The sequence below is a fragment of the Pistacia vera genome, unplaced genomic scaffold (assembly GCF_008641045.1).
Source record: "Pistacia vera cultivar Batoury unplaced genomic scaffold, PisVer_v2 Contig208, whole genome shotgun sequence".
Classification (NCBI taxonomy): Eukaryota; Viridiplantae; Streptophyta; class Magnoliopsida; order Sapindales; family Anacardiaceae; genus Pistacia; species Pistacia vera.
Window position 1 is genome coordinate 1096432 of NW_022196011.1, and position 24730 is coordinate 1121161.

At 35.4% G+C, this 24730-nt stretch overlaps 2 protein-coding genes and 1 pseudogene across 2 annotated transcripts; 2 read left to right on the top strand and 1 right to left on the bottom strand.

The window, feature by feature from the left end:
- Positions 1 to 369: 369 nt before the first annotated feature.
- Positions 370 to 4616, bottom strand: LOC116129126 (tRNA (adenine(37)-N6)-methyltransferase-like). Its single transcript, XM_031414883.1, has 9 exons — positions 4398 to 4616; positions 4217 to 4314; positions 4036 to 4136; positions 3461 to 3656; positions 3288 to 3380; positions 2259 to 2318; positions 2018 to 2092; positions 1143 to 1223; positions 370 to 894 (listed from the first exon to the last, which is right to left on the bottom strand). The coding sequence occupies exons 1-9, from the start codon at positions 4471 to 4473 to the stop codon at positions 538 to 540; spliced, it is 1137 nt and encodes a 378-aa protein (XP_031270743.1). The 5' UTR covers positions 4474 to 4616; the 3' UTR covers positions 370 to 537.
- Positions 4617 to 6885: 2269 nt separating this feature from the next.
- On the top strand, positions 6886 to 12814 carry LOC116129127 (annotated as a pseudogene).
- On the top strand, positions 12042 to 15557 carry LOC116129168. The gene is made up of 7 exons (XM_031414917.1): positions 12042 to 12104; positions 12378 to 12474; positions 12924 to 13068; positions 14457 to 14553; positions 14660 to 14737; positions 14824 to 15049; positions 15301 to 15557. The coding sequence occupies exons 1-7, from the start codon at positions 12042 to 12044 to the stop codon at positions 15555 to 15557; spliced, it is 963 nt and encodes a 320-aa protein (XP_031270777.1).
- Positions 15558 to 24730: the final 9173 nt, after the last annotated feature.

Below are 24730 nucleotides of genomic sequence, written 5' to 3' on the forward strand. Positions count from 1 at the left end.
GTGTGTAGGCATCAAAGGGTTGGGATATGACAGGATTTTCCATCATGTACAAACGAGATTGACTTCAAGAGCTATACTTAAAATGTGTTCTTGGTTTTGATATTCAAGATGCATATGAAGGTTGAAGCTTCTTCTCCAAGTACATCCTTATCAGGACTCCATTTGTTCTTAAGGTTTGAGGTCCACCAAGCCATACTGCTATCCAGTTCCTGAAGCATGTTGGCAACTTCGGGGAACTCTTTTTTACTTGATTTCTTTGTTGTAATGATCCAAACAAGCGCGAGAAACAGTAAAAAAGTGGTGGTGCCATTAATATCACCCATTAATGTAGACTGATTCTGAATTGCTATTACACTGATTAATAGCAATTACATTACTTTGATAAAGCTTGAGCAGTTTTTGATGATTCCATGTTACTGGATTGGCATTTATGGGCCAGCCCCATAAGGCAGCACATTATAAAAAGATCTCTCTATTTCAAAAGCAGCATATAGAACTCTATGCATTGGAATTACAACAGGCGTTCAAAACAATGAATCAAGTTAGTTGCTCTCTCCACATTAAGTAGTTACACCGACTTCTATTACTACTAAAGAATTCGGATGAAATTTTTGCTTTTTCGACAATGACATTGCTGTTGCAATCAATTCTATATGAGACATCCAGTCCTTCCAAAATCAGATGGTAAAGTATGTTCTCAGAAGGAATAGGAACTTGCTCTTCATCTTGGTCGTCATCCAAATCTGAAGTATTACCCAATACATTGCCACTTCCTATCTTAACAAGGCCATCATGAGGTCGATTCCGCTGGGAAACTGATCTGATATCCCATGAAAGTACCTCTTTGATTAAGCTTTGAAACTCATCAGGTGATGCATAGAGTGACTTCTTTTCCTGAAACAATCGAAATGCAAATTAACCTCAAAGTGAAGAAGTGGACATTTTTTTGGGCGTTTAACATTGTGGAGACTAATTGTTCGAAAAAGTCTAAGCACAAAAATAGGAATAGCATTTCTAAGGTGCGAATAAAAGAATCCTGATGTGGCAAACTTAAGCTTTGTGTGTTGTGCCAATTTTATGGCAAAGATTAAGCATAAATAAAAAGATGTTTAATATATCAAAACAAAGATGAAACCACTTACTACAGTGTCCCAACAATCAGCAAGTGTGGAAAAGAATGCCTCGGAGAAGCTGACAGAAGCTATGACTAAAATATTGTCCACCTTTTGGAAAAAGAAAAAATGAAAAAAAAACTGCAAATTATTCAGAATGAAAGGAAACCAGTGATGTAGGCAAGCAAAAAAGAAAAAGGGAAAATGAAAAGAGAAGATTCATCTAATATCACACAGATAATTCAGTCTATGAAAGTTGTCCCTCCAACACAAAAAAGAAGCAAAACATTAAATATCTTCAAAATAGTACAGGCTTTGATGAACACATTAAGAGGTGAAGGTCGTGAAATTGATATATATCTTTTCAACAAAAACGTTTAAGAGAAATAAAAGCAGGGTTTGGGATACGGCCTGCCCAAATCTACACCAAACGTCAAACTGAACCGAACACTAGCTCCACCCTCACCTCCTTTCTCTACTTCATCTATTATAACCTCTAAGGCATATTTGCCTGAGATTTTCAGTTCATGTGCAGCATGGAATAATGATGAATAGCAGATAATGAAATGGAAAAAATGGCAACAGCTTGTCAAAGCACATGATATCTCCTCTTAATAACTAATTTATGAACGCTTCAAACTAGTTTTAAACCAATTTATACACCAGAATACATCTAAAGCAGGATATGTCAGCCATAGATAAATCAGCCACCCAGGGCCAAGTCTAATGTGTTTGTAAACCCCTGGATATCAAGGATCTATATCCCAATTATAAGTAGCTCCTTTTAAAAGTATTGAGAATCACAAAGCACGAAAACGACAAGGAAGATATAACATTCAAATACATAGCTTCCAATATATATAAAAAAAAAATGTATTAAACCTAAAGGATTGTATATATTATACCGTTACCCACTCTGGCACTGCTGCTCCATGTATGCTGTCACAGTATGGTAGATACGGTTTGATATCGAGTATCGGCTGTTGATAAAGCATAAAGAATGAGCATGACCTAATAACTAAAATCATCAATAGCACACATAAATGCACTTAGTTCACAGTAAGACAAATTATAACCAAGAAACAGGCGAATCTGTTCATTATCTAGCTTAGTTTGGGTAGTAAACATAAGCAATGGAAAACTTACAGTCCCATCAACCAGATCCACACCAGATAACAGAACCATATTTCCTTGCACTGCCTCCACCTAGGGGACACAGAATATACTCATTAATATATAACCCTTTCCATATGCATATTTTGTCTTTTGTAAGAGTCATAAGTTCATGACATTGCATGAGGAACAATAAATATATAACATTTGATTTACACAGACCGACTTTCTGTATAAGAGGATTCAGACAACCGAATCAAGAATGGTTTTATTTAGATACAATTTTGAATTGAATCCTTAATGATCAAATTGGTAGAAGGGGTGGAAATATTAAAGAGATGAAAACAAAGCGATGAAAGATCAATTTGTATATATGGCTTTATTTATAACCTCTTTAGTAAACACTTGTCAGTCTAATCTGAGAGGACCTAGAAATGACAACGGGGGTGAAAAATGTGTCCCATACCCATTTTCAATCCTTTCCATCATTACCAAAAGAAATTTATAATCCACAATAATATTTCCATCCCACACTTCTCTCCTACCAAACAAAGCCCTAGAGCTACATACAAATGCAAAACGCACACTTGCACACACACACACACACACACGGAGATAGAAAAGCCTCATGTTTGTGTAAGTCAAGACATTATGGACTACTATCCTTCATCAAGGTTGAGCAAATCAATCATGGCCAACTACAAGTTCAACAAAACAAACACTTTGAATATTTGTTGCCTTCAAAAGAGAAATGCAGCCAATCAATTTTAAAGAAAATTTTGAGGAATGCTCGCTACCCATATAGTTTAAAATTGATTGCTACAATCATACCGAAACATGATAATTATGCTGCTAACAAACAATTACGAAATGTCCACTGAATTTAGTTTTCCTAAACCTTCTTGTAAGCATTTGGGTGAAAGATCATGGTAAATTCCCTTTCTCCGAGTTTCACAAAAGTAAAACCCCCACATGGAGACCTAATTAAACTTAAAAAGCTACAGATTTATACATGCTTGCATCAGTATATAGGAAACATTCATGCTTGTTAAAAGTTTGCACCTTTGCAACAGTGAGCCCAATAGGGCAAGGCCGATGTGGAGAACGTGTAGCAAAGACTCCCATCCTTTCACCTTTTAGTCTTGGTACTCTCACCTGAACATCAAGCCAACTTTTTATAGACATTTAAAGATGATAAGAAACAATTGTTTATACCAAAGTACAGTACTGCGTACCTTAGCCTTAAACTTTGATTTCGATGGATGCTTCCATAACTTCTCTAGATCTGTATTTAAATGAAATACATATATAATCCAGCAATGAGAATATTCTCCAAGACCCTCGAGAGAAGCTGGAGGGACACGAGATGCATCAAACACCAAACAAGCCCTAGCAAGAAGAACAAGTAAAGGTTGCCTCGGTGTCCCATTTCTGCAAAAATGAAAAGTTTATCTGATTAAACAAGAATTTAGACATGCATTATCAAATGCACAAATGAAAAATTCCAATCTCAAGTTCATTTTATATGACACCTTTCAAATGTTAAGAACCAACCCAATTCAGCAAAACATCATATTTACACAACCAACCAAGAATTTATCATGAAACAACAAAAAATCCAAGCTTTTGACATGAAGGAACAATTCCGTCAAAGCTTTGATTTTTCCACTTCTTTTGAAAAAAAAATATTTTCTTTGCTCTTAATAGTTTGATTCCACAAGTGTGACAGCATATTTTCAGACACCTCATCCAACAATATCAAAAGAGCAGGAAAAAAAAAATTACAAAATTGATTTCCTAATCAAATCACCTGGTAGAGAAGCAAGACTGGACAACACCAATAGGAGCCATGGGATAAGACGTTTGTTCCACATTTTGAGACTTGGGTCGCGCTAAAGCTTCCCTCAAAACCTACAAAAGCACTTTTTTAATCCAACAAAAGCACTTCAAGTAAGTATTTTTCTAAATGTTGAAGCACAAACACTGCTCACCTGTTGAGCTCTGATACGACCTTGTCTCTCAGCAGCACATTTTTGTAAGGCAGAGTTCAAAGATCTCTCTAACCCTTTAATCTTTCTCCATATGAAAACTGAAAGGTCACAAAGAAACGACACAGTGAGAACATAAACTAAATAAATATATATAAATAGCTTTAATGGGCAGAGAAAGTGCCAGAGATGGCAGTGGAAGCAGAAACTGCTGCAACTGCTACGAAGATTAAGCGTTTGGAGTGTGTTTTGGAGGTCATAGTTTGAGTTGAAGTCGACCCGGATTCTTCTACCAGACGACTTTCTCAGTTGCGTTGTATTGTGTTGTGTTGCTGTCGTCAGGGGAAGGGCGTAAACCTGTTAGGCTCATTTAGATGACGGCTTTTTGAGTCATTTTGAGATATTACGGTCTTTGTTGGGATAAAACCAAAATTTGGGGGTTTTGGATATCTTTTTTTTTATTACTAAACTGATACACGGGGCACTTATTATGATATTGAGATATTTTCATTTAAGGTTGATTATTTAAAAATTAAAATAAAGAAATTTTATACGAAACCAAAGTACCATTCAAATTAAGAAAAATAATTTATTATATTTTAATTTCTTGATGGGTTAAATGACATATATACCCTTAATATTTGTTATCTACATTCAAAATCAACTAATCGAATGAATGACCCTAAGTTGATAATACTTTGATGTTTTTTGTCCAATTGTGCTACACACGTCAAGTAAATATTCACAATTCATCGTCAAAAAATATGTTTTTATATGGTATTTATATGTAAATATAATGATTGGATATAGTAAATGATATAATAATATCACACAAATCATAGAGATAAGAAATTAATCCTGAATATACGCGATAAAAATATGTAATTATACATGATATTTGCGCGATAAATAATGATTTAATGTGATAATAATGTCTAGTCATTGCCACATAGTTATTTTAATTAAATAGAATTTTGGTTTTAGCTCTCACTTCCACATTTTTTGTGTGATCTTCTTTTGAGTTTTGTTATATATTAAGGTATGTGTTTTCATTTAAAACACTCTTTGATTTGTTTTATTCAATCTTAATTATGGCTTCTCTTTGAGCACTTCAAGTTCTTCCAGTTCAATCTATCATCACCACCACCATGAGTTTTGTTATATATTAAGGTGTATAAATGGTATGCAATATATCCCTTTTTCTATATAAATTTTATCTTCTTTTTTTTCTTCCGGCGAATGGTTCTTAATATGGGTTTATATTCTTACTCTCTAGCAATCCTTATAAATTATCAACAGCTTTTTTATAAATCGATTATATGTACAAACAACCAATTAATATTACTCGTGTATGTCATGCGTGCAACTTTAATGCGATGAATGTACAAAAATTATTTAACTCAAATTAATGTGTGTTTTCCTCAACTACCCACTTCTCAACAGTTGCAATTGTGGAATAATTTATGGAGTCAATAACGCATTTTTTTTTCATTAATAAATGAGATACTTGATTAATATAAATGAAATTATGTGTGAGTGGCCTTTTGTTATAGTTGTAATTGAGAAAATTTTTTTCTTATAAATGTTTATGCATACCCTTATATGAAACAAGAAAGAAAATCCTATACTTTAAGGGTTGGAAAAAAATGGAAAACCAAATGGATCATAAAATATATACACGATATGGATGTGTTAGTACCAAGTCCAAGGAAGAGCTCAACCCAAAAGATTGACTTGATGGATGAGAGAGCCCTTAGGCTTAAGTACCACACTTGGTAGGTGTGAGATTCTGATGTGGGATCTTAACATTGCAGCCCCTTCTCCTTCAAGAGCCGATGTCTACGGCAATTTTCACTCTATTGATACTGACCCGACAGTAACCCTTTCCCCCTTTGGACAACTTTAATCTTCACTCACCTATCAATTATTCGATGCAACACCCCCTTTTAAGGAGAGCCCAGTGCACCTTAATCTAACATATAAGTAGCCTTTTCCACAACCAAATTCTCAACAAAAAATACCAATGTTAGAACTCAAGTCCAAGGGAAAATCCAACCCAAAAGGTCGGCTTGATAGGTAAAAGAGCCCATAGACTTAAGTATCACACTTGGTAGGTGTGAGATCCTAATATGATGTTACTAGAATTTTAGGCGATCATGGAAGAATTTTCATGCATGATTTTGTTTTGTTTTTGTCGCATGCAATACGTGACGATTTTTTATGATTTGATTGAATTAGATTAGATTATATGAAGATTAAAATGATAATACACACACACACACACACACATATATATATATATGAAGATTTAAAATACAGGAAACCAGCTTAAAATATTGAATTAATTTAACTTTTTTTAGAGAAATTCTAAAAAGTAGGAGATGTGATAATTCACTTTCACGATCATAAATTAATCATAGTTATTCATAATAATTTAATACTTAATTATTATCAAGACAGGTTATTACCTATCCTTAGAGAGAATCATTTTTTTTTATTAATATATTTTATATAAGAATTTTTAGAAACTATTAAATAGCTTATTAATAAAGAAAGTTTTTGGAATAAATTATGAATATTTTCTGAAAATTACAAAATCCCCCCATAGGGACGTTCTTGACACTTCTCTTTTAGTCAACCAAAGTAGAAAGTACCAAAGCCACTAACCCAGCTTATACAATAACAAAACAACACTCTCTCTCTCTCTCTTTGAAGCTTATTCCAAGTACGTTTCTTGCTCTCTTTTCTCTTCTTTGTTCTTTAAATTCATTATGGTTTAGCCGTTTTCTGTTTCATCAAGTTTTCTACATTCAAATGTGGAAACCAGTTGCGAGAGTTCTCTTATTTGTGTTTATGGTGTTGTTGCTGCTGTTTTCTGCTTCTGATTTTCACAACCCATTTTCTGGAATTGAAAGCAGAGCCAAATCCAACCTTCATTTATTGATTTTCAACTCATCTTTGCATATCAATCACTTGTTTCATCATTTCCATGCACACCTTTTCAGGTACTCTAATTTCTTTGCCATTTGACTTTTAGTTAATGTCATGTTTTGTAACATTCAATCATGAATTAGTTACAAAATATGAACTTTAATGCAGTGATGTTTTAGTAAGTTTAGATGAAATGTAATGTGGTGAAAACTATGTGCAGAAAAGTAGTTAGGATATCTGCAAGTGCTGCAAGTTCAAATTTGGAGGGTGTAAATATGACGAAGGATTCTTACATCCGGAAACCATTGGTGGAGGAGTTTACATTTCCTGCAAATTCTGCTCCCTTCAATAGCTGTCATGCCTCTACCATTGTTGAGGTTATGTAATTTGATGGAATTTTTGGTCTTTGTAAGTTTTGCTTCAATTAACAGAAGTTAATTGGACTATTCTTGTTCTGCAGGTTGATAAAGGCCATTTTTTGGTTGCCTATTTTGGGGGCACATCAGAGGGAGCACCTGATGTTAAAATTTGGTTGCAGAGATTCAAGGTAATAAGTTATTATCCATCGTCTTAGATTTACGTTATTACCAATATTTCATTTTACTTCATACATTGTGCAATTGGGCTTGTTTGGTTTGTGATCCCAAAATAATTTTGAAAATCTAAGATACAATTCAGAAGAGAAAGCTGTTTCGAGAGTTCAAAGCTATAGCAAACTCAGAAAAGGACTTTTATTCATTTTCTTATGTTTAGGATTGTATCTTAAGACTGATTTTTTAGAACATTTCATTCCATTTCAACCGAACATGTTTTCACAACATTTCTTGTTTCCATTATTTTTGGAAACGAAAAAATTGTATTTAAATTTTATATCAAACAAAATGAAGTTATGAATTTTGTTGTTTCCATAACTAGAAACTCCATTTCCCCGTGGCTATGCTTCTTGTAAAGTTCTTTCTTTTTTCTTTTTTCATCTACTTAACTATATTCCTTGTGGATAGCAATGACATCAAATTAAACTGTAATTAGATTTAAAAAAATAAAAATAAAATTCATGGAATGCTTTAGCATTTAAAGGATTCTTTCCCGTTCTCCCTCTCGTCCTTGTTCTATGTTCTATGGTTCTTTTAACATTGTCTATTTAAGATCTAAATATCAAAGTTAAAGTCCTGGCCTAACAGCTTTGCTTCCGGATCAAGTGATTGTTTAACATGGTATCAAAGCTAGAAGTCTCTAATTCAAATCACTAAATCAAATTTCTTCTTCTGGTTCTCTCAGTTTAGCAAGCTGTTGACATTCAGTAGATCTAAATTGAATCCATGTTATATTTGAAGAGGCTGTTAGACATAAACATTAATATTAAACCCTTACCTTATAGCTTAAGCTTTCAGGTCAATTGACTTTCAATTTATGCATTCAGTGCTAAATTCATTCTTAAATTTCTTAGTATTGCTGTCTGTGCATTATAAGACGGTATTTATTTCATATAATTAATATTTTGTTGGCAGGATGGCCGTTGGGAATCACCAGTCATCGTTGATGAAGAACCTAATGTTCCAATGTGGAACCCCGTACTGTTCAAGCTTCATTCAAATGAATTATTGATATTTTATAAAATTGGCCAAGAGGTTCAAAAGTAAATATTCTATTCTACCATCTTCTGAATCTTCATTATTAGTATAACTGCAGTCAAGCCTAACAATCTCTAATTTGTTTTTTCCTTTGATTTTTGAGAACATTTATTCAGAAAGCTTTACATGTTTTAGGATACTACTGAATGCTCAAAAGTAAATAAATAAACTAAACAAACAAATTACTATCAATGGAATATAGATATGCCAATAATGATACGAAATTCTTGCAGTGACATTTTAAATTTTATTGCCGGATAACAATTTAGATGCCACATTTTGCAAAGCAGAATATGGATCCATGGTTTTACTGTTAAAGAATTAAAAAGAGAGAAGCTTTGATAAGGTAAAAAAAAACGGTTGGCTAGAAGTAGTGAAAAAGGCTATTTAGCTTTATATTTTCTTGGTGATACCTAGAAGATTGATTATGTTTTATGCTGGAAATTGAAGAGCTTCTGTTATTTGAGTTTGCATTTATGAAAGATGCATGCTTTTTCATTTGTGTTACTGAAGTGATATTGTTAAGACAGCTCTACCTGTGATGTGCTGTTGTATTCTCTTCTATATCTGCATTATTACCTCCCTAACTACCTCTGGTGAACTAATTAACTGCCACTTTGTCCTGTTTATCATTTGGTCAAAGATGTGCTTTCTTCATGAACCTCTAGATATTTGGATATGTATATTGGAGAGCAGGGTATTGCAAAACTTGATACCTTGCTATTCATCTGATTGATTATACTTGCATGCATATTGCCTCACCATATCACACGCTGTGGACATACAAAATTCTATTACCATAGGCTTTTGTCTATTTCAGTTTCTAAGCTGATTAAAAACTCTTAAAGAAGTTTGGCATGCCTTCTTACACGTTATTGTGATGAAATTTGAATATGTGAGAAGTTGATTAGATTTTTTGTGGTTCTAAAGAGGTTGTGCTAAAAGGAATTGTTTTTTCTCTTTTTTTTTTTTTTTTTTTTTGTTTGTGTGTGTGTGTGTGTGTGTAATGTAGAACGGCTCACATGAAACATAAAATGTCAAACTTATAACATACAGTCAACTTGTAATGTATACAAGTGTGGCGTTTCATGATAGGAAAAAATTGTCCTGTTATGTTACAGGACTTGGTACTTTAGTAGAAGCTGGTTTTGTCCTTCCTTCTTTGCAATATTACAGTGAAATTGAAATCTCTGATATGTTAACAGTTGAAGTAGATAATATCAATGACTTACTAGCTTTTTCAGTTTTTAAATTAATTACCTGTGATTCTTCTAATAATAAACTTTCTCTTCATATTTTCATCCATATTATTTTTAATATAATGACAAATTTTGGATTTATGATGATTTGCTCTTTGTGGATATAGCTGTGGCCTCATAATTGTGATTTTTTTGGGGAAAAAAGATCACCAACTAATTGTTATTGGAAAGAAAAAAAAAAAAGATTTTTGTGGTGGATGCTTTAGGATAACTTTTTTTGTATTGGGTGTTCTGAAATTGAATAAACTGCTGTCGCATCTTCATTGCCTTGGCTTGCTGTTGGCTCAATGAAATCTAGATGGAGTGGATGCATGAAGCGTTCGTATGATAAAGGTGTGACTTGGTTGGAAAGAGAACAACTTCCTCCTGGAATATTAGGGCCATCAAAGAACAAGGTATAATTAGGATTTAATATCTTATATATTATTTTTTTAATTAAAAAAATTAATTTTATTGTTATCATTGGGTGCCGTTATCAAACTGCTGATAACTCTTATGCAGCCCATCTTGCTGGAACATGGGCACTTGCTCTGTGGATCATCTGTTGAAAGTTGGAACTCCTGGGGCTCATGGATGGAGGTTGTAATGACAAACTACAGGAGTCTTTGAAATCTAATGAAGTTCTTTAAATGTAGATAACAATATTTATGAGTTTCATGCAACAGGTGACAACAGATTCTGGTAGGTCGTGGAGAAAGTATGGTCCTATTTACATTCAAAATGAAACTCTTAGTGTGATTCAACCAGTTCCCTTCCAGACTGCCAAAGGAAAGCTGCGCGTTTTAATGCGTTCTTTTGAAGGCATTGATAGAGTTTGCATATCAGAGTCTGACGATGGCGGCAAAACCTGGGGCTTTGCAGTGCCTACAGAACTTCCCAACCCCAATTCAGGTTGATTTTTAAATTATGTTTCTGCATTACATATTGCTATAGAAGCCATGTTATTACTACAATTTATAAGATTGATGAGAAAGAACAACATCCTTTTTAACGCATGATTCAGGAAAAAAGATTCAATAGATACTAAGTAAATATAAGTTGTAAGAAAATGAATTCTCTTGTTGGTAGGACTTCTTACCTGCCAATATTGCTTCCAGCTTATAGTAGTTTTTTTTTTTTTTTACAATTTGCCAGGCATTGATGGGGTTAAGCTGAGTGATGGACGTTTGTTACTTGCATACAATACAATCTCAAGGGGTGTGCTTAAAATTGCCCTTTCAAGTGATGATGGTGATTCATGGCATGATGCTATGACATTGGAGGAATTTGGCAATGGAATTCTCGTATCCTGCTGTTATCCAGGCTAGTGATGGAATGTTCACATCACCTATACATATAATAGAACACAGATTAGGAGTAAAAAAAAAAAAGGCATTAATATGTGGAAATGGCATGGTATGCTACCAATCTGATGACTTTGCTTTCCTTCAGATTCATCATTTTAATTGATTAATTATATCATCAACTATTTCTTTTTCCTTTTAAATGGTGTCTATCATGTAACCAGAGATTTTTAATGTCTTTTGGGGATCTATTTTTGCAGCATGTTGTCCTTCAGCCAAACTGATGCGGTGATACGTTATTAAGTAGAAGGTTAGTTCCTCTTGTTTGTGTTAACATAGCATGATGTACAATTCTCTAATGCTTAAATACTATTGTTCTGCCCTTACCTATAGTCTGAAGTGTTTCAGTAGAGTGCTAACTTAACTGGTATCATAGCCAAATTGACCTAGTAGTCTAAAAGTTTGATGTTTGATATTAGTTGCGTTTTATCCAAGTGTTAAGAGCTTAAATTCTCCTTATCTTTGACATAAGTTTTTGAGTTCACTGCTGACAAATGATCCTTGTTGGTTTCTGTTTAATGTATGATACATCCTTGATTCAAAGCTAGCTATTATTCATAGGCGTGAATCAATTTGCTTGGCCCTAGTTGTTTGCATAAAGCTTTCTTGAGTTGAATGCAAGGAAATAGTATAGTGATAAGACGAAGACTAGTGAATTTTTAACATGCTGCATGAGCTCTGTCTGTCTGAGACATGCAACTTGCCCAAGTTCTATGTTCATGTTAAGGTAACAATGCACCGAGTCATATATAATCCTGAAGGTTCCAAGATCATGAATCTTAAAACAAACCTTCTTAGTTTGTGAAATGTCTATTTCAAGATGCTTGTTGGCCGTAGTGGTTACATTCCATATTCTTTTTTCAGTTTCTTGTTGTCATAAACCCAGTTTTAAAAGCTACAACAATTTGCTATTGACCAAGTATTTTGATATATGAAAAACAGTTAATTTGTTTAATCTCAGAAAAACTAATAGCCTTTTTGATAATAAGTTCTCCATCAGTTACCCCAAAATGAAATAATACCAAAGGAATCTGTTATCGATGACATAGAACGGAAATCATTTGGAAGGGCCTTTTTAATCAATTTCTGTTTTACAGGTAAGCTGGAGGCTGGGAAGATGTTCAATAAGGCCATAAACCAGGTTTGAAGGAGAAACTTTCTGTGTCAGTTGCGCCCCAATAAAATCAGCTGAAGCAGCAAACATGTATAAGTGATAAAAGAGAGTGAAATGAAAGACATAAGCAAATCGTTGCGCCCGATGAAGACACAATCATTACTCAGTCTTGGTGGATCAATGAAGATAGTAAACTTCCATTCTTTGTGATTCCTGTTTAATTTTTAGCCTGCTGTAATGGCCTGTTGTGTATTATACTAAACGTAGACTTTGTATTACAAAATTTCATTAATAAAAAACATCAGTAATCCCTTGTGAAGTCATCTTGCTCAAGACCAATTAAGCTAGAGAATTATGCATGTAGAGATTGGAAATAAACTCTTTCAGGATTGTTTTATGCAGAAAACAGTTCAATGTTTACTTATTTGCCAGTTATGTTTGTTGCTGACAAAGTAATGAAACTTCCAAAACTAACTGTTATGAATTTGACTGACCCTTCCTGCAAGCAAATGGTTGCAGCCACAAGAGTAGAATTTCCATTCAATGATGGGTCAAATTTGCTCCATAAATTCTGCAGGTTTTATGTTCAATCTCATTTATGGTATTGTCTGATCCCTAAGTTATAAGGAAGAGTTGACAAGATCACTTGATAAGTTAGTTTTTGTAGTTTATGACGAAAGTAGTCTAGAATATTTAGATTCTAACCCTCGTGGGCTCATTCCCATTGACAAGTTTCCACACCAAGACTGGCATTTAAAAGTGTCTAAGTTCGATTTATCTCATTTATGACATATTTGGTTTCTCGTGTATCAATTTGTGAGTTATATAGGCTCATTTCAATGTCAAATTTCGAACCAAGACTACACATCTAAAAGAGTCTAAGTTCAATCAATCTCACTTACGATATTGTCGGAACTCTCATTTATATTGATATAAGTAGACAACATCACTTAATAAGCTAAGACTTTCTCACAGCACAAGTTCTTCATTTCAATGTTTAAGTTTGAACACTAACACCAAGCATCTAAAAGGATCAAAATTCATTCTCATTTATGATAGTGTTAAATCCATAATCTATAAGAATGAGTAAATAAGATCATTTAATAAGTCAATCTTTTCAGATTCTAATCCTTGTTATGTATTCTCTTTATTGCGACAATAAGTTTCAACATAAATGACAAGCATTTGAAAGGGACCAATCATTCAAAATATATACACAAATTCAAAACTTGAAAAAGGATCTAAATTGTAATGGTGTCCCAAAATTTACTATGGCAGGGACAGAAAATGATAAATTGAAACATGAAAGACAGATAATCAAATGAAATTTTGAAAGAAGAATATAGTACACTAAATGTGAAGTCATTTTCAAAAATGAAAAAGATGTATGAATTTGGGAATGGCATGTTGCATGCAATGAAAATGGATGGACCCTGGCTGGCCTTTGAAGAGTTGGCTCCTCAATTATGTTACCAATAAATGGTGCCTACCAGTTTCCATGTGAATTCCCATTTGTAATCAACATCAAAGACAAAATTCTTACACATCAATGTCAAGATAATTTCTAAAACTAGTGTGAATTGATTCACTCTTGCTTTATTTTCATCTAGAAAGCCCCAAGATGGAATGTCAATCTTCATTATTTGGTCTACACAACTTTTTTTTTTTTTTTTTTTTAAAGTTAAAAAAAAAAAAGCATTAATATGTGGAAATGGCATGGTATGCTACCAATCTGATGACTTTGCTTTCCTTCAGATTCATCATTTTAATTGATTAATATATCATCAACTATTTCTTTTTCTTTAAATGGTCTATCATGTAAATCAGAGAAATTTTTATGTCTTTTGGGGATTTATTTTTGCAGCATGTTGTCCTTCAGCCAAACTGATGCGGTGATACGTTATAAGTAGAAGGTTAGTTCCTCTGTTTGTGTAACATAGCATGATGTACAATTCTCAAATCTAGATGGAGTGGATGCATGAAGCGTTCGTATGATAAAGGTGTGACTTGGTTGGAAAGAGAACAACTTCCTCCTGGAATATTAGGGCCATCAAAGAACAAGGTATAATTAGGATTTAATATCTTATATATTATTTTTTTAATTAAAAAAATTAATTTTATTGTTATCATTGGGTGCCGTTATCAAACTGCTGATAACTCTTATGCAGCCCATCTTGCTGGAACATGGGCACTTGCTCTGTGGATCATCTGTTGAAAGTTGGAACTCCTGGGGCTCATGGATGGAGGTTGTGATGACAAACTACAGGAGTCTTTGAAATCTAATGAAGTTCTTTAAATGTAGATAACAATATTTATGAATTTCATGCAACAGGTCACAACAGATTCAGGTAGGTCGTGGAGAAAGTATGGTCCTATTTACATTCAAAATGAAACTCTTAGTGTGATCCAACCAGTTCCCTTCCAGACTGCCAAAGGTAAGCTGCGCGTTTTAATGCGTTCTTTTGAAGGCATTGATAGAGTTTGCATATCAGAATCTGACGATAGCGGCAAAACCTGGGGCTTTGCTGTGCCTACAGAACTTCCCAACCCCAATTCAGGTTGATTTTTAAATTATGTTTCTGCATTACATATTGCTATGGAAGCCAATGTGTCTTAACTACAATTTATAAGATTGATGAGAAAGAAACACATCCTTTTTAACGCATGATTCAGGAAAAAAGATTCAATAGATACTAAGTAAATATAAGTTGTGAAAGAAAATGAATTCTCTTGTTGGTAGGACTTCTTACCTGCCAATATTGCTTCCAGCTTATAGTAGGTTTTTTTTTTTTTTTTAACAATTTGCCAGGCATTGATGGGGTTAAGCTGAGTGATGGACGTTTGTTACTTGCATACAATACAATCTCAAGGGGTGTGCTTAAAATTGCCCTTTCAAGTGATGATGGTGATTCATGGCATGATGCTATGACATTGGAGGACAATTTGGCAATGGAATTCTCGTATCCTGCTGTTATCCAGGCTAGTGATGGAAATGTTCACATCACCTATACATATAATAGAACACAGATTAAGGTAAGTNCTATTCTAGTAACACACTTAACTTAAACATTTTCTATTTTATTCCTTATTTCTGAATTCTATGCATCGTGTGTACATACACGATTCTATAATTTCTATATAATTCTATAATTCTTCAATTCTATCATGCTATGTAAAATGTACATGTACACAATTACATTATCTCTCACAAATTCTATTCTTCTATAATTCTATTAGTGAGATATTATAACGGCACAATTCAACTAGGGAATGAATTCTACATTTTGGGCAATCTAATTTCTTCTATAAAAATCTATACCACAACTTAGGTATTATGTCTACAAACTTGCCCAATTATGCTACTAGATTTTCTCAAATATATATATATATATATCACATAACCATGTCATTAAACTATTCTCTAATATTTTCTAATGTTACAACCATGCCTTGTACAACTTTCTAAATTCAAATTTTAATGCCATAAATTTGCATTCTCTTAACATGACCATCAACTTCAATGGTTATAGATGCCCTTCTTTTTTATTTTCTTTTGGCTACATTCTATACATTAATCTATATTGCCATATTAATCATTGTAAATACCATCTAACATATGGCACAACATATATACTTTGGCAAAATTCTAATTTCTTTCTAACATTCTTAACTAAACTTTTAGCCAATACAAAATATTCTCAAGATCTTCTAGCACAATTCTATAGCTGTAATACATAATAAGGCATGAAAACCATACTCATACCAATCAATTTCTAAAATGGTCATGTATTTAATATATAAACCAAACTTCTATTTCTTTGATGTTTCTTTTGATATCTATACTTGGGAAAGCTTTTCTATTCTTTACGTAAAAGATGGGTGATTATATTATAATATTACAATATGCCACAATAAGTTGTCAAGCTTGTATGCTTAAAATTAGAAAGATCATCCAAATAATGGCTTGGCCAAATGAGTATATTATTGTTTCTTGTTTTGAGATTAGTTACAAACAATATGTAATAAGTTATTTTATTGTATACTATCATCAATACTACACTATTGCAATAATTTAATAAGCAATTCTTGCCATTGCTTTTCTAAAGTTATAGGTTTCAAAACTCATAATTCAATGACTAAATACAATATGCCATTCAATTAATGCTAAAAGTTCAAGCAACTTGAACCATGCACTAAAGGCTATTTATTTCATTAAACTAATATAACCAAGTGTTATTCTAAATTTTGGCATAACAAAATGCAGTCTTAAATACTTAAACTTATACTTGGTCAAGTCTAATACAACCTTTTAACATCAATTCTTTCCTTTATCAAACAATATCTTCAACGATATTCGACAAATTTATGCATGCATTTCTTTTTGAATTTTCATCAAACAATTTACATAGTCATACAAGTACTTAGTTTGCCACACTTCCACATCTCTCCACATACCTCAAAATTGGAACAAAACTCACCTCTGTTAAACTGTGCAGTACTATTTTTAATAGAAAAATAAAAAATAAAAAAATATCAAAACTTTGCATTAAGAAATTATTATATGCACATAGTTTCTCGTTGAAAAACCAAGTAACATAAATGATGTTTTGCCAAACCAAACACATAACACCTTTAATTAGCTACTTTAAATATTAGACTAAAAACATCCACAAACCATGTAATATAAAACGAAGTTTTGCCAAATCTAACGCATAACACCTTTCTTAAGCTACTTTAAATATTAGACTAAAAACATCTACACAACAAAATGATCAATCCATTTTTAAACAGAACAAATATATACCACACCAATTTCTACAATAGAAGTCATAAGTTAATTATCAGTTCTTTTATAACTACTCAGCCAATAACATATGCTACTTCATGCAACAAATGCAATCAATCATTTTCTTTTTGCAATCTAACGTGAAATGCATTCATTATAAGTAAGTTTGATCCAACATCAATCTGGAGACTCCATAACCATAGAGAAGTATAATTCAATACATACATAAGAAGACCAAATTAGACAGCTAAAATAATAATACCTGTTTTCTCTATCTCCATCCCTTAATTCCCTCTCCTTTTCTCTTTCCTTAAGCTCCTGCTCTCGAATCGTCTCTCTTTCATCCTGGTTGCTTCGGTGCCTTTCTGGTCGACTCTCACTTTGACGTGACTGCTCTCTCTCCTTCTCGTTCTCCACACCAACAGCAACAAGCCAAAACAACAAGACCGAGAACGCAAAGGAAAGTGGAAAATGAAAAGACAAGGCAGCTTCAAAGGGGAAATGGATTGGAATAGTGCGTGCCAGAGTTGGTCAAGGACCGGTCCCAAGCGGGCCCGAGCTTGGGCCCGTTTGGGATTGGTCCCATTTGGGACCAGCCGCTCATGGGCTTGGGACTGATCCCAGGCCCATGAGCAATTTCAGGACTTGGACCGGTCCTATGGGCCTGCAAAATTTCATTTTTCCCTATCTTTTTTTTATATTTTAGGGGCGAAATGAAATTCTATAGGGGGTTTATGTAATTTTTAGGGGTAGATTAGTAAGTTTTTAAAAGTTTAATTAATTTTAAAAAATATAATAAAATAATAAATAAATTAATGGTTAATTTTAACATAAATGTAATATTCACACAATCACACATTCACGCTTCACAAATAAACAATTAAATACATTTTTTTTATTAAATTATTCATCTTCATCGTCAACAATATTTAAATCATTAAAATCTGTGTTCCTAAAGAGTTCGAGTAGTTTGGGCTCTTCAAGGTGCTGTTGTAGTCTTCTCTCTATATGAGTCTAATCCCGTAAACACGTTATCACTTTAATCATTTCATTGTTAAAGAGCATATTATGTCTTCAGCAATAAATGAATTATAAATATAAATATAAATTGAATGAGAATTTGATTGGAGATTTGGAATAGACAATAGAGAGATTGAGTAGTGCGGAAAAAATGAGAAACTTAGGGGATATTTATAGACTAGCATTGTCTCTCCCAACCACTGCCCCCCCCCCCCCCCCCCCCCCCCTGTTATAGTCATGAAAGTGACTCTATTTTGGTGATAAAAATACCCCATTTGTGATTAAATTTAGTATATTGAGATATTAAGAATTTATGAATTTATTCATGAAAATCGCTTCCTAATATTTTTCTTATGAATTTAACGTGTTTGGAATGATTTTGGAAAGTATGAGTTGATTTAGGTTGTGGTTTAGGATTAAGGGTGTTTGTCTCATTTATGCCTGTTTATGGGTAAAATGTCATGTTTTAAAGGGCTGATTTGTCACTTTTCAATTGTGCAGGACGAAATCTGAAATTTTACACATTGTTCATAAAACAAAATTTCATATCGCGTGAACAGGAGGCTGCCATCCATAAAGTTTTCTGGCGACCCTTCGTCTTCCACCTCCGGCGACTCTTCGGCTTCCTCGACCACAGATCATCATCATCCCAGCAAACCACCACGGCAACCACCACCGAGAACCACCACGCCGCGACGCTTCGTCGTCCACCGCGTCGTTCGTCTTTCGGCCAATTTTGCCGTTTTCCGATGACGTTCCAGCCTCCCAAGGGTAGATCTTCATTCCCCTAGCGGATCTAGATTTCCAAGCTTCAGCCGCCGCGAAAACCGCCGGAATCCGTGGTTTTGCCGTCGCGACTCTTCATCTTCCAGGCCAGATCGCTCATTTCCTGTGACTTCTCACCTCCCAGGACCTGATCTGAACTCCCCATCACTAGAGCTTTCCATCGGTACCTTCGGATCCCATTCCGCACACGTTTTCCGGAGACCCGCCGGAAATTAACGTTTTCCGCGTGACCGCGGCTGTTCGTATTCTGGGGTGTCCGTGGGTCGTTTTTAGCCTTCTTCGCATCATATAGCTTTTGGTTACCTCCTCTCCGCCTGGTCAGCTCCGTTTCCACCGTTCGGCCTCCGTCATCACCATGCGGCCTAAGCTCCCGGTTGCTGTTACGGCATAGGCGAGATCGGGATTGACCCACTACTCTCCTCATCAGCTCTCGACTAGTTGGATGAGCCCGATTATAGGAAATTGGTATATTGTGCTTTGGATTATATTTGTTTTCGTTTCATGATTGATTTCGATACTTTAATATGATTTAAGCATAATTTGTGATAATATTGTTGTCCATTAGGATTTAATGTTTTCATCGAACATTGCTGAATGATAAACGTTGGTTTGGAATAATTAAATGATGAATATTGCTTTTCATTTACTTCGCATCGATTGTAATTGAGTTTGTGTTCGGATTTAGTTTAATTCCTACTATTGTTGCGTTTATTGTGAGTTGGTTGATTGGATATTACGTGTGACAAATTGTATTCGTTAATTGTGTACCAACTAGTGGTATTGCCTTGTAGCGTTTATCGACGTTCAATGTAGTCTTTAACCAATCGAACTTGAGTGATCGGGTGAGACAGGTAGATTATACCTAGGTGTCGAGAAACCATTTCATTGATTTACCTTGCCTTGTAGGTTTAGGGGATCGTAGAGGTGGAGGAGAATTGTGTGAGTCGGTCTCGTGTCGAACCAAAATCGTAACGGCAACATTTTTTATTAAAAGTCTTATTTGTTTTAATTTCACTATTTCATTATTGTGCATTTGTGTCTATTTAGTTTCATTAATCCATTGCAATTTCATTTCCGCTACTTAAATACATTAGGTTGTTAGTGTTGCTCCTGTGGATTCGATCCTGTTTACCGCTACTACGGTATTAGGTTTAATTTTTAGACTGTGACGATCGGTCTAACAAATTTTGGCGCCGTTGCCGGGGAGCAACGTGCTTTCACTTTGTGTGTTGGGTAGTTATAGTTTTTATTCTAGGTTTATTTTAGTCTTTGTTGTTTTGTTGTGTTATTTTCTTCTTGTGATTATTGTTTGGGTGAATTGTTTAATATTTGTGTCCCGTTTAGTTTGTCTCTTGCATTTTTAGTTAATATTTTCTTTTCAGGTTGTTTGCGTAATTTCATTTTCACTTTGTTCTTTTTATTTTCATTGGAATAGTTTCATTTGTGTTTGTTTTTTTTTTGCAGGAAAATTGCCATTGGAAAACGCTTCAGCGTGGTCGTGAGCCATTGAAGACCCTGCACGTCCCGATTGTGAAATTCTCTTAACCTTTGATTTTTGTCCTTAGTATTAAATTCTTTTAGGTCGCATTGATAATTTAGTTTTGATTAAACATTTTGTTGTGGGAAATTCATTGAGTATAGTTTCGTTAGATTTAGATTTGTTTTAGTTTTGTTCGTGTGCTTAGTAAATGTGTTTCTTAGGTTTGCATTTAGTTAATTTTCTTTGACTTGTTGCTGCGTTGCTTGTGAGCCTTTTGTGTGTTTATGTTGGTGAATGCAAACTAGAAGTCTTTTAACGAAGTATTACCTTTGATCTTGAAATTGAACGCACTTGTAAAAGAATAGAAAACAAGCACGTAGGATGGCTGACAGGATGAACCCACATGTGCCCCTTAGCCAACATTTCGCACCCACCACCTACACTTCAGCCTCATGTATCCATATCCCCAATGTCCAGACACAGCACTATGAGATCAAACTAGTGTCATCCATTGTTGCCAAAATTATGGGAATTTAAATGAGGAGCCATACAAACACTTAGATGAATTTTTAGAGGTTTGCTCCACAGTTAGACTTCAACATGTGAATGAAGATGTCGTGCGGTAATTTGTTCCCATTTTCACTTAAGATCGAGCCAAACAGTGCTCAATTCTTTGGCAGCAGTGTCCATTATCTCTTGGACCCAAATGCAAGAAGGATTCCTAAAAAAGTATTATCCCATTGGTAAACCAACAGCATACGACGAGCCATTACTAGTTTCGCTCAACTTGATAGCGAGGAATTTTATGAGAGTTGGGAACGTTTGAAGGAAATGCTCAGGAGTGTCCCCATCATGCAGTCCCTAGGTGGCAATTAGTTCGTAGTTTCTATGACGGACTAACCGAGAGGCATAGGAATTGGTAGACGCCTCTGTGGAGGACATTATGCACAAGGACAGAACGAGTATGGCACTTTCGAGGACCTTAAGTAAAATTCAATGCACCACATTTCTGCGTCTAGAATGCCTATCTCAAGGACAGCCATTCCAAGAAGGTGGCGTTTATGAGGTGTCACGTTTAGATGACATAGTTCCAAGTTAGAGGTATGGCCCACTGATTTGACCAGTTTGTATCTATACAAGGGCAACCCTCTCCAAATCATCTCAGAAGGCGAACCAGGATGTTTTTGCATGCACTCCACTCTTGACCATCAGTTGAGGAACCTGCCCCTAACCCTTTTGAGAGCAAGTGCAAGTTGCACAAGGCTTCCAAAGACGGACGATCGTACTCGACACATACAATCTTGGGTCGCGTAACCACCCTAATTTTTATGGAAGCCATAATCACCTCAGAATGTCCCTAATAGTATGCCATACAGGAACAATCCTTCCATCCAAGGCAATTATAGGAGCAACCTTCAATCCAACCACCCCTCAACCTAGTTCCCACCTCCGTCAGCAGCCTACTCCAGTGTCTAGTTCACTAGAATCATGATAGCTCAAATGCTCCAAACCATGCAGGAACAAAAAGCCGACATGATGCAGGTTCCAAGATTTAGAGCAGAATAACCCAACTTCTACATTCCCATTCCCATCATTAGTAAGCTAGAGACCCAGATTGGTCAATAGCCGAAGAGTCAATAGGAGGGAACAAGGCCAATTGCTTAGTCAAGTCATAGGTAACCCTAGTGGTTCTTCTCAGCAGAGAGGTTTTCGCGAACAAGCTAAGGCTGTGATGACTCTTCGGAGCGCCGAGAGCTAATTAGGCCTGAGAGGGAAGTAAAAGTCCAGGGTAGAGAAGAAAGTCTAGGTAGAGACCAAGCCAAAGAGAGTGAGAGTGAGCCTCTTGTTGAGTAAGTGTAAGAGACGGGTAAGGAAAATTGGGAGAATGACCATCCCCATATTGTAATACCGAGAGAACCCTTTCCTCAGTGCTTAGAGCCCCCAAAGTTCCACTACTAGGAAAAGCGCTAGGATGGATGAAATGATTGAGTTGTTTAAGCAGGTGCAGATTAACATTCCACTCTTAGATCCATTAAGCAAGTACCTGCTTATGCCAATTCCTCAAAGACTTGTGCACGCAAAAGAGGAAAATGAAATCTCACACACCTAAGACTGTACATTTACCGGAAAATGTAAGTGCGGTTGTCTCAAATCGCATTCCCCGAAGTTAAAGATCCTGGAGCTCCTATTATTTCTTGTGTGATAGTAATGTCACGATTGATATAGCACTCTTAGACTTAGGGCAGCGTGAACTTATTACCCACTTCTGTGTATGAACAGTTTAATTAGTGAGCTCAAGTCGACTGAAGTCATAACAGTTAGACTGACGATCGGTCAAAATGCCTAGGGCCTAATTTGAGGACGTGTTAGTTAAGGTTGAGGAACTATATTTCCAGTGGATTTCTTGTCTTAGACATGGAGTATACGAGCAGTGGATATGCCACCGATTATTTTAGGGAGACCTTTTCTAGCAACGGCAAATGCTTGCATTAACTGTAGATCTGGAGAGAGGAAGTGAATTTTGGGAATAGAATTGAGACTTAATGTGTTTAATGCTGGGTTAGGACCATGGTGAGGACGATTAATGAGTGTTTCATGGTTGATGCTATGACAGTCTAGTGGAGCTCATGCCCCACAGATGTTATGGTGATGCAATTTACACTCTTATGAATCCATTTGTGAGGAGATATTAGCTGAGGGCGTGTCTGGATTCAGGAGGTTAGTGCGTATATAGCTAGGTCGCCCACTCTAGAGCGTCGACCTTGGAACATCAAGTATGAAACTTACCACCTTTGTCTAAGATGCACAACCGAGATCCATTGAGTTCCACCAGTCTTAGAGTTGAAAGCTTGTGTACGCTAAAGTATGTTTCCTAGGACCCACAAGACCTTACCCGTGATCATTGCCGCCAACTTAGATAGTGAGCAAGAAGAGAGATTATGGCGGTCTTGATAGCACATAAGGAAGCAATGGTTGGTCGGTAGCCGATTTGCAGGGATTAGCCCTTCTTTGTGCATGCATCGCATATTTTGGGGAGAATGCTAAACCAGTGCATGAAGCTCAAAGAGGTTAAACCCGAACATGAAAGAGGTGTGAAGAAAAAGGTGATCAAATGGTTGATACGGGTATCATTTACCCTATATCTGACAGCCAATAGGTGAGTCCAACCCATGTTGTACCTAAGAAGAGTGGCTCACTGTTTGAAAATGAAAAAAGTGAGCGAATTCCTACTGGTACTCCACTGGATGGAGAGTTTGCATTGACTATAGGAAGCTCAACCTAGCCACTAGGAAGATCATTTCCCGCTCCCATTTATTGACCAATCCTAGAAAAACTCGTAGGGCAAGCTTTCTATTATTTTCTGGATGGCTATTCCGGATATAACCAAGTACCAGTGGCCCCGAAGACCAGGAAAGACCAGTTTACAAGTCTTTTTGGCAAATTTGCCTTTGTCGCATGCCTTCGGGTTGTTGTGCAATGCACCGGCAACGTTTCAAAGGTGCAGTTATCGATATTTTCTGACATGGTGGGTTAATCCTTGAAGTCTCATGGATGATTTTTCTGTGTTTGGGACATCTTTTGATGATTGTCTCGAAAAACTTGAGTTGGTGTTAAAACGTTGCAAAGAGACAAATCTTGTTCTTAGTTGGGAAAAGAGCCATTTCATGGTTCAAGAGGGAATTGTCTTAGGTCATGTAGTTTCCAGAAGGGGATATCAGTGGATAAGCAAAGTAGAGTTGATTTCTCAAACTACCCCGCTTCGTCGATCAAAACAATTAGATCTTTCTAGCCATGCAGGATTTTATAGGATTCATCGAATTTTAGCAAGATCTCCAAGCCTTTGTGTGATTTGCTTGTAAAGATGTGCCATTTGTTTTTTATGACTCTTGATGATTGCCTTTACCATTTTGAAGGAAGCGTTGACCACAGCACCCATTATGCAACCTCCTGATTGGAACCTACCTTTGAAGTGGTGTGACGCGTCGGACTATGCCATTGGTGCAGTCCTTGGCCAACGGGGAATAAAAAGCCCGTTGTGATCTACATGCAAGCAAGACCCTTTCCGTATACTCATGTAATTACACCACCACGGAGAAAGAGTTGCTTGCAGTAGTGTTTCCCTGATAAGTTTCGGTCTTATCTTCTTAGGTCTAGGATAGTTGTCTT